Below are 8,777 nucleotides of genomic sequence, written 5' to 3' on the forward strand. Positions count from 1 at the left end.
CCTTCCTGCTGGCCCAACTGACACCCAACCCATGCCATCAGTCACAGAATAGATTGTACAGCTTCAACTGCCGTAAAAGGACACAAATACAGCAAACTGAATTATCATAGTACAAAATATAAATAACTATGGATTAATTTGAAAGAAAATGATTGTTCTCCCAGTATTCCCTACAGTACTGTAGTGCTGTCCCTGTCCTCGCATTGACTTGTGAGAATTACAATCATTGAATTTTGACCCCAAAAACCAACAAGTGATATTATTCTAGATGGATGGGGTCATGTTTCCATTGCATTAACTGGCGAGGATATCTAAAGCTTCTGCCTAAAGTGTCTTATAGTCTGGTCAGCACGCTCAAGCACGCCGGAGGCCTTTGCAGAATTAAAAACCAAAATTGTAGGGTTATAAGGGCTGAGTGGTAATTTGTGACCATCGCTCAACCCCTGGCTCTGGTTGTCCGTCTCTTTGCGCTGTCTGTGTCTCCCATCATCTGGAGTCCCTTCTTTACAACGGAGGTAGAAATACAGTACACTTCCTCTATAACTGTCCTCTCATTTCATCATCGCTCTTCTCACACATTCTCATGGTGTTAAAAGAGATGTCTAGTTCTCTTGTCTTCCTCATTTTGGCAGAAGTGATGCGTATGACAGGGATGGTCCTTCTTTCACTGAGCTCAGCTTTAAAGAGCTTCTGACTCGCCAGCCATAACGGTATTGGAGAGGCAACTGCATGTGTGTGTTCCCCTTTATGAGACGTGAAAGAACGACTGAGTCGTGTTCCTTTTAGAGGGGTCATCTGTTGCAGTTTTCGGTGAGTTCTCTCATGTGTGGCGAATGTGGCCTTTTGAAAAATACAGAAACAAAATGCGAACATTAAATCACATAATCTTGACGTATGTTAGTCTATTTGTAAAGCACAGGTCTACATATGGAAAGTCACAGTGTGTCCAGTGAAGAGACAAGTTATTGTGAGGGTGTGGATTAAAATGTTCCAAGGAGTAAATCTACAGATATATTCGGCATTAAAATGTTACCATTGCAATTTACTGTACTTGTCACTTACAAACATGCAGTTTGAACTTTGCTTCATTTCATAACTATTTCAAATGATTTATTAAAAGCCTAAGTAACTGGAAATGATTATGATCAACCACCAGATGGGAATTTTTAGGTGTTGCTAAAAATCCATGGCAGTTTGTATGTTTAAACTATAATGTTTATATTTGCGCCTGGTTTTCCACAGACAATTTTTGTAAAAAGCACAAAAGACCAAAAAATGTAATAAATAAAAACGTATTTAGCCTACACATGATAGCTCAAAGAATGATCTGAGAAAAAAAAGGATAGTTTGTGTTATTCTTCAGAAACAGCCCTTCCTCATTCACAGTGATCATTGGTGAACCTTGTGGAGGGGTGGAGACTTCTAGCCAACAAGCTAGTCTGAGACTGCAGTTAAAAAGTTTCAATTGTATCTATAATTAGGCTGAAGACATCACATGACTCCATATTGAAAACCAATTCCAGACGTTGGGCACACAGTGAATACATTTCACTGACTTTGATAAAATGACAAAAGTGTTTTATGTCTCCAACTGGAAATGTTATAGTCAGTGGCTAATTAATGGAGCTGTTCCTGTGTTCAGTTGCATGAACATTCTTAAGAGTCCCCTTCAACCAGTCAACACATACCCTCACACTACTGATATGTAAAACTTTACCGTAGATGTGGAACTAATGGGAGCTAAATATCATTAGCAGTATGAGCAAAAAAAGAGGAAGCTAAGTGGACGTAAACACAGCTTGGCCAATAACACACTTTTTCTCGATTCATCCCTTGCGACCAACATCCTCTGACAGTTTTGTGCAGATCAGTTTGAAGATTTTTCTAAAAAATGGTCAGCAATGGTATTAAAATAGCAATAGCACGGGTCTCTGTATCTACTGTTATCTCTTGAGCAGGCCCAGTGGAAAATTGTGGTAGTCAACACCTAGCCACAGCTTCCCCATTCAGCTGAATGTGTCTCAGTACAGATAATACTTGCGCTGTTTGGAGGAAGTTACAAAACTTGCAGCACTGAAGCGCTGGTCAGAGGTGTGGAGCTTGTGCTCATAAACACAAGAACCATTTTGACATCTCTTTCCTTCTCTTCTCTTCTCTTCTCTTCTCTTCTCTTCTCTGTCTCCTTTCCAAACTGAATGGGAAGTCTGGTTTGGAGAATGAGCTCCGACTGCTGACTGTGGTCGACCTGCAGAGCTGCGTGGAGATCCACCAGACGTGGACAGTCAGACATGGGAAACGCCAAGAGCAGGACTGGGGACTTCCAGGAAAACGTCCTGGCTGATGTCGACGCTCAGCTGAAAGGCAAGCCCTCATTGTTGCTGGTGGTCTGTCTTGTTGCTAAATTTCCACTTATTTATTTACTGAGTTTTTTGTTAATCACAACTCTTGCTAATGTATTATCTGCCATTTTAAAGGCTCTTCAGAATCAGAATCAGAAATGGGTTCATTGGGCCAAAGGGGTTCCCACATGCAAGGAATTTGTCTTGGTTGTGTGGCACCAAACACGTTAAATATTGAAAGGGGGCAAAGACAGAAGATAATTCACCAACAAAAAGTAACAGAAATAGAATCCAGTTCTCTTTGTCTCTTCTCTTCTTGTTATTAAGTGAGGGTTCGTCTTTGTCTTGAGTTTCGCAGTGGATTCGCTTTAGATACTTTAATGGTTTAGTAGCTTTGGTTATTAGTGACACTGTGTGGCATCACCATTCTGCAGAAAGTGACGATGATGTCCTGGTCGTGCTCGTGGACTACCCGTCCCCAGACATAAGCGAGCCTATCTTCAGGATGGGGGAAAGACTCAAGGGCCTAGCAGAGTGAGTCTACATTCAGAAGAAACTCTTTATGAAAAACACTTGCAGTACACCTACATGCAATACTTGGTTGTGTGGCTATTGTGTGTTGTGGGCCTTGAGTGTGATTTGGCATGGCCATGTTGTCATGGTGCCCTCCTCTCATACGTGTGTTCTTGTGTTGTTCTGTGGTTCTTAGGGAAGGTCCCTGGTGGAAAGTCCGGTCCCTCAAAACAGGCAATGACAACTACATTCCAAACCTCTGCATTGCAAAGATTTACCATGGGTGAGCTTTGTGTTCTCTCTGTCATTTCTTCTCTGTGTGCAGAGCAGCTTTCAATTCCATGTGGGCTGTCATGTATCATATTTACAGATTTATAGACATATTTACAGATATAGCTTACATCCCATTCAGTCACAGTGCTTGATAGCCGTGTGAGAATTTTGTGATAAGTGCATTTCTGGTTGTTTTTGCAAGTGTAGCTACAACGTCCATGACATAAAACCTTTTGCCAAAAGAAAAAAAACAGAACCAAGTATGAGAAAAATGTGAAACGGTCACAGGATAGATTTTTTTTCTCTCTCTGCGCTCATCTCCGCGCCAAGATGGCTGTTCGAGGGGGTGGTGAGGCAAAAGGCTGAAGAGCTCCTGCGCTTGCCGGGAAATGTGGTCGGGTCCTTTATGGTCAGAGAGAGCCCGAAACAGAGAGGTAAGATAAGGGCTTTTTATAGTACCTAACACATCCGCTTAAAGCTACACACAAGTCTGTCTGCTCGTCATGCAATGACTACACATCTGCAAGATTAAGATTATCATCTGCAACATACACATCTTATTCTAGAATTTAACAATTTAGTTAGGAAACCAAATGTGAACTCATAATTTGTTACATCACTAGAGACATACATACATGATACATAACTGCAATAGAAATGCTTGATCTCATGATATGATACACCACTAGACAGATACCTCATATACAGTAGAAATGCTTGAAGTTGTCACTGTAATATTAGTAAAATAGTTCAGTATCTCTAACCGGTACGGTATCTCCCAAAGGGATGTACTCCTTGTCTGTGCGGCACCGGGCCATCAAGCACTATAAAATCTTCCGCATGGACAACAGCTGGTACTACATCTCTCCCCGCCTCACCTTCCAGTGTTTGGAGGACATGGTGAACCATTACTCGGGTCAGTGCAGGTTCAGACTGAATGCTTTTCTCAGTAGTTACCCTCTGCTTACCATGTATATGTGAGTGTGTGTGTGTGTGTGTGTATGTGTGTGTGTGTGTGTGTTTGAGTGTACGTGTGTGTCAGGGTGAGTGAGGAGATAAGTGGCTAGTGCATGTTTTTCCCAGGAGTGACACTTTCTGCTGGAGCTAGTATCATTTTTTTTTTTTAGAAATGTGCATACGCCAGCCATACGGTTGGCATTGAGGAACGCACGTTCACATTCTCACATTCATTTCACTCTTGATACATCCAACCGAGAGCGTGAAAGCACATTTTTTGTGCATTTGCAATTTTTGTACATGAGGCCCCAGGTCTGGGAAACGATGGTAGTAGTTCTAGGGCCAAATGTGTCCATCTTTGTGTACAACTTGTCGTAGGACAAGCTCGACGGAGGTTTTTCGTCAGTTATGAAACACAACGTACGCACATCGTAAGCCCGTTCTCGTCATTAATCTGAATGTGAGTCACATCCAGCATCAGGTCATGTGCACATGAACGTGCTTAACGTCCACTCCCACAGTTATCCTAATATGGGTCGAGACGCACCTTAGCATTAGCATGTTAGCATGTACATCTCCCAGATGGAATCCGCACCTATCGATGAACTTTAAATTCTCTCGCTGCGCACCCTGCGGGTTGATTGGAGGAATCAGCCGTGTTTAAAGTTAAATTAGGACTAATGGGCAAAACAAAGTGAAGGATAGATTAATTACAATGACAATGTATTCTTAACGAGATCACACACTTCTCCATTTGGCAATTTGTACCATGCCGAGTAAACAGATTGGAGACTGGAGAGTCGGAGTGGAGTCTCCAATAACTTAGTACTGATTTAAAAGTCCTCTCTTGGTGAGGTGTTTCATGACTGCAGTGAACAGTCAATTACGATGACTACATTGGGAAAACCTGGCAAAACGCATTTTACTATTGCCCGCCATACTTTTAAATATACCTTGAAGTCAACAGGGTGGTCCCTTCTCATACAACTGGCATGATAGCTATATTGACACTTCTGTTACAGGCAGTAATAGGCTTACACAATACGTGCACGAGAATTCCGCCTACTTATCTGTGTGTGTGTGTGTGTGTGTATGTGTGTGTATGTGTGTGTGTGTGTGTATGTATGTGTGTGCATGTGAGTGATTGTGTGTGTGTGTCACTGCATGTTTACAGGATTATTCTGGTAAACCTGTAAATCATAGGCAGACCGTTTAGCCTACTTGTGTGTATGTGTTCGGTGTGCATGTGAGTGAGCGTGTGTGTGTGTCACTGCATGTTTACAGGATTATTGCCTCGTGCGTCTTTGGTTACGTAGGTTCTGCAGATGGTCAGAGCAGTGTGTTTATGTGTGTTTGACAATTAAAAAGAGAGAAAGATGATATATTTCCTGAGTGTATGTGTGTTTCGTGTCTGTTAGTTATCTGTCAGGCCAGTATGTTTGTTTGTGATCATGCAGGCAAAATAACAAGCTGTACATGTTGTGATTGTTGGACAGTGTGTGTTTACGAAATGATTAGTGTGTGTATTTGTGTCTGTAGTTTAGTCATGTGAGTTTGTTGTATGATTTGAAAAAGGTTGATTTCTTATGATTTTGTTTTCAGTTTTAAATCTGAAGATTTGTATGTGTGTGTGTGTGTTTGTGTGCGTCTGTGCATATACTCTATGTCCATGTGTGTGTGTGTGTTTGTGTGTGTCTGTGCATATACTCTATGTCTGTGTATGTGTGTGCATACATGCCTCCATGTGGGTGTTTCTATCCATTCATGTAAATGGCTGTGCTTTTGTGCGTACACATCCATGTGTGTTTTTGTGTGTCCACATATATGTCTGTCTCTCATACAACTGGCATGATAGCTATATTGACACTTCTGTTACAGGCAGTAATAGGCTTACACAATACGTGCACGAGAATTCCGCCTACTTATCTGTGTGTATGTGTATGTGTATATGTGTGTGTGTGTGTGTGTGTGTGTGTGTGTGTGTGTGTGTGTGTGTGTGTGTGTGTGTGCGTGTGTGTGTGTGTGTGACCCCACAGACGCTGCGGATGGCCTCTGTTGTGTTCTGACCGTTCCCTGTCAGGCCTACTCATCCAGCACCCCCAGCTCCATTACCCAGCCCCCACCTGTGGTGATGCGCCGCAACTTTGAATGGAAGAACGTGGACAAGTATGCCCACCATCACTCCTCATTTCAAGTTTCATTGTTATTTATCACTTTGTTTGTCTTCACATCTCTGTACACACACACAGACACTCACACACACACACACACACACACTCACACACTCACTCACACACACAGAAGATATGAATCCATCTCACACGCCGTTTGAAATCTTTTATTCAGTGACTATCCTTTGCACTGCACAACAAATGTATTTTCTGATGTGGCTTGGCTTAGCATGGCATGTTTTAACCCGTCTTTTCTCTGACACTAAACACAGGTCACAACTTATTAACCCCAACTGTCCAGACAACCAGCAAACCAGGAACATGGTAAGCTTTGGAGTGAGGAACAGCATAGCATCTTACCTTTCCCTGGCTGAAACAGCAGGGAGCAATAGCACCAGCAACCGCAAGAAGAAGAGTAAATCTGTCTACGTGATGTCAGACACCTGCAACACACTCAACGAGGAGGACTATGAATGACAAACTTTTTGGAGAGGAGTGTTTTGATAGGGAAGAAGGAAGGAGCTTTTGGATGGACTGGTTTTGTACCCAGGAGGAACCTTAATGTTGGACTTGTCCAGTTGAACACACTTGACATACGCTTGACATACCAAAACCAAGACTTAATAAGGTCTATCCCACAAATGTGAGTTTTTTTTGCACCAAATACTAATAAATAATATTATATGGAGCAAATTAATAATATCATATAATTGATAAACATGATATAAAATTTTCAATCGCATTATTCTCAAAAGTGATTCTCAGTTGATACTCTTGTTCTTAGAGAGAGCAGAGAAAGGAAGCACAGGGGAGAGACCAGTCAGAGAGACCAGTCAGATTAGTCCCCTGAGAAGATTGTCAGCGAGGACTGAAGGCTGAATGTTTGCTTTGGCATGTTGATTACCATCTTAAACAAACTCACTGTATGCGCAAGTGTTTTTTGTGTGTGTGTGTGTGTGGGGGGGGGGGGGGGGGGGTCAGCTGTGTGTACTGGAGGTATGTGTGAGTATTTCGTGAGATGACCTTGCCATATTTTCAGACACTGTCAGCTATTTTGGCAACATGATGAACATGCTCATGAATCCATAGTTGGCCTTGTTAGCATTGCAACAACAACAACTATCTCAACTCCAGGGCCTTTTTTGGTAACATCTCGCCGGCTTCTGGCATTTCAACTGAATTTGCACAACTGGGAGCGATCTGCTGTTGTTTTCAGTTGGGGCGCTTGGCCTGACGATTTCAAACTCTAATGCTAGTGCAAAGCCAAGGGGGAAGAGCCCGGGGTTCTTTGCTCCACGCAAACATCCGTGCAAACGGGGAGCTGGAGCCAGACCGCCAGCAGCCCCGGTCCCTTTGTTTAATGCTGTTGTTATGGCATACTCTTCAGAGCTGCTAAATCTTTATGGCCACCATCTGCACCACTGATTAAAGGCATTTGTTGGGGATTAGGAGCTGCGTCCTGATCCAGCTCGCTAAACTGCGCCAAAATGGCTTCCGAGATGCCTGCTGATTGGAACTAACTGTCAGGCAGATTTCTGTTCTTGAGAGTCTTACTCTCCAAACTGCTCTTAACAAACCTGTAACTTTTTCTTTCAAAGACAATTTGACAGAAATACATTTTTTTTTGTCTCACTTTTGAGTGTAAATTACTTGTTTTGGAATTGTTTGAGTGCATTGATTGTAAATGTTTTGGCGATGTCGTCCTAAGCTTTGATTTCTGTATGTGTGTGGAGACACGAAGGTGGTCTGTTCATGATCTTTCCCTTCGGGGACACAGAATAAGAACAAGTTTAATCAATCTGACTTCCTGTGAATTGTTTAGCTGAGCAAGCTAAACAATGAGGTGTGGTCTGGAAAACAGGAAAATGCTACATCTCAGTCTCCAATAAATAACAAAATGGAAATAAAGCAAACAATTCAGCTGAGTTGCTGCGAGGCTACATGACCCAAATGCCTAACCTATGATGTTGCATGGTGGCTTTTTTCACTCCAAAGACTACACTTAGCCTCATCTCAGAGAGAAAAGTCGTCTTATTTATGATCAGCTGTTTAACATCAGCCATCGTGGAGAGCGTGCTAGAAAGAGAGAGAGAATGAAAACTTGCAACCATGCTTTTTACGAGCAGGTCTTTTTTTTGGCCCACACATATAGGGAAGCTACACTTCTGTTGCATGAGGATGTAAGTAAGCAAAGTAAAGCAAACAAATAAACAAACAAACAACTATTAAAAACACATACAAACAAAGTACAGGCACCACAACTGACACAAGGGCCACTTATATGCCAATTTTATCTTGCCCTGTGTCAGACCACTTGAGTTCTAAAGAGGTATTATTAAATCTTAGTGCCTTTTTACTGCCTTACTTTCAAAAGGTACGCAATTTTAAAAAAGAAATCTGACTGGGGGTCAGTTGAGACTGCTTATAAAACGAATTATTCATGTTTGTTCATTATCAATAATATCTACAAAAAAAGAAGTTCACAGCGACTGTAAATGTCAACATACAAGTGATTTGTGTGTTC

General features: G+C 42.0%; 1 protein-coding gene across 1 annotated transcript; it reads left to right on the top strand.

Annotated features, from left to right (window-relative positions):
- Positions 1-647: 647 nt before the first annotated feature.
- On the top strand, positions 648-8,215 carry sla1a (Src like adaptor 1a). The gene is made up of 8 exons (XM_031586309.2): positions 648-810; positions 2,204-2,361; positions 2,774-2,873; positions 3,049-3,135; positions 3,456-3,559; positions 3,910-4,041; positions 6,119-6,248; positions 6,526-8,215. Exons 2-8 carry the CDS (start codon positions 2,289-2,291, stop codon positions 6,728-6,730), a joined length of 831 nt encoding a protein of 276 aa, XP_031442169.1. The 5' UTR covers positions 648-810; positions 2,204-2,288; the 3' UTR covers positions 6,731-8,215.
- The last annotated feature ends 562 nt before the right edge of the window (positions 8,216-8,777 follow it).

Source organism: Clupea harengus, chromosome 19, assembly GCF_900700415.2.
Source record: "Clupea harengus chromosome 19, Ch_v2.0.2, whole genome shotgun sequence".
Taxonomy (NCBI): Eukaryota; Metazoa; Chordata; class Actinopteri; order Clupeiformes; family Clupeidae; genus Clupea; species Clupea harengus.

What these genes read in the sequence shown, in the direction of transcription:
- sla1a (XM_031586309.2), top strand. Translation starts at nt 2,289, where the DNA reads ATGGGAAACGCCAAGAGCAGGACTGGGGACTTCCAGGAAAACGTCCTG. An exon ending in ATTGCAAAGATTTACCATGG is followed by an intron (nt 3,136 to 3,455) that starts GTGAGCTTTGTG and finishes CTCCGCGCCAAG; the next exon opens with ATGGCTGTTCGAGGGGGTGG. An exon ending in CATGGTGAACCATTACTCGG is followed by an intron (nt 4,042 to 6,118) that starts GTCAGTGCAGGT and finishes GTGACCCCACAG; the next exon opens with ACGCTGCGGATGGCCTCTGT.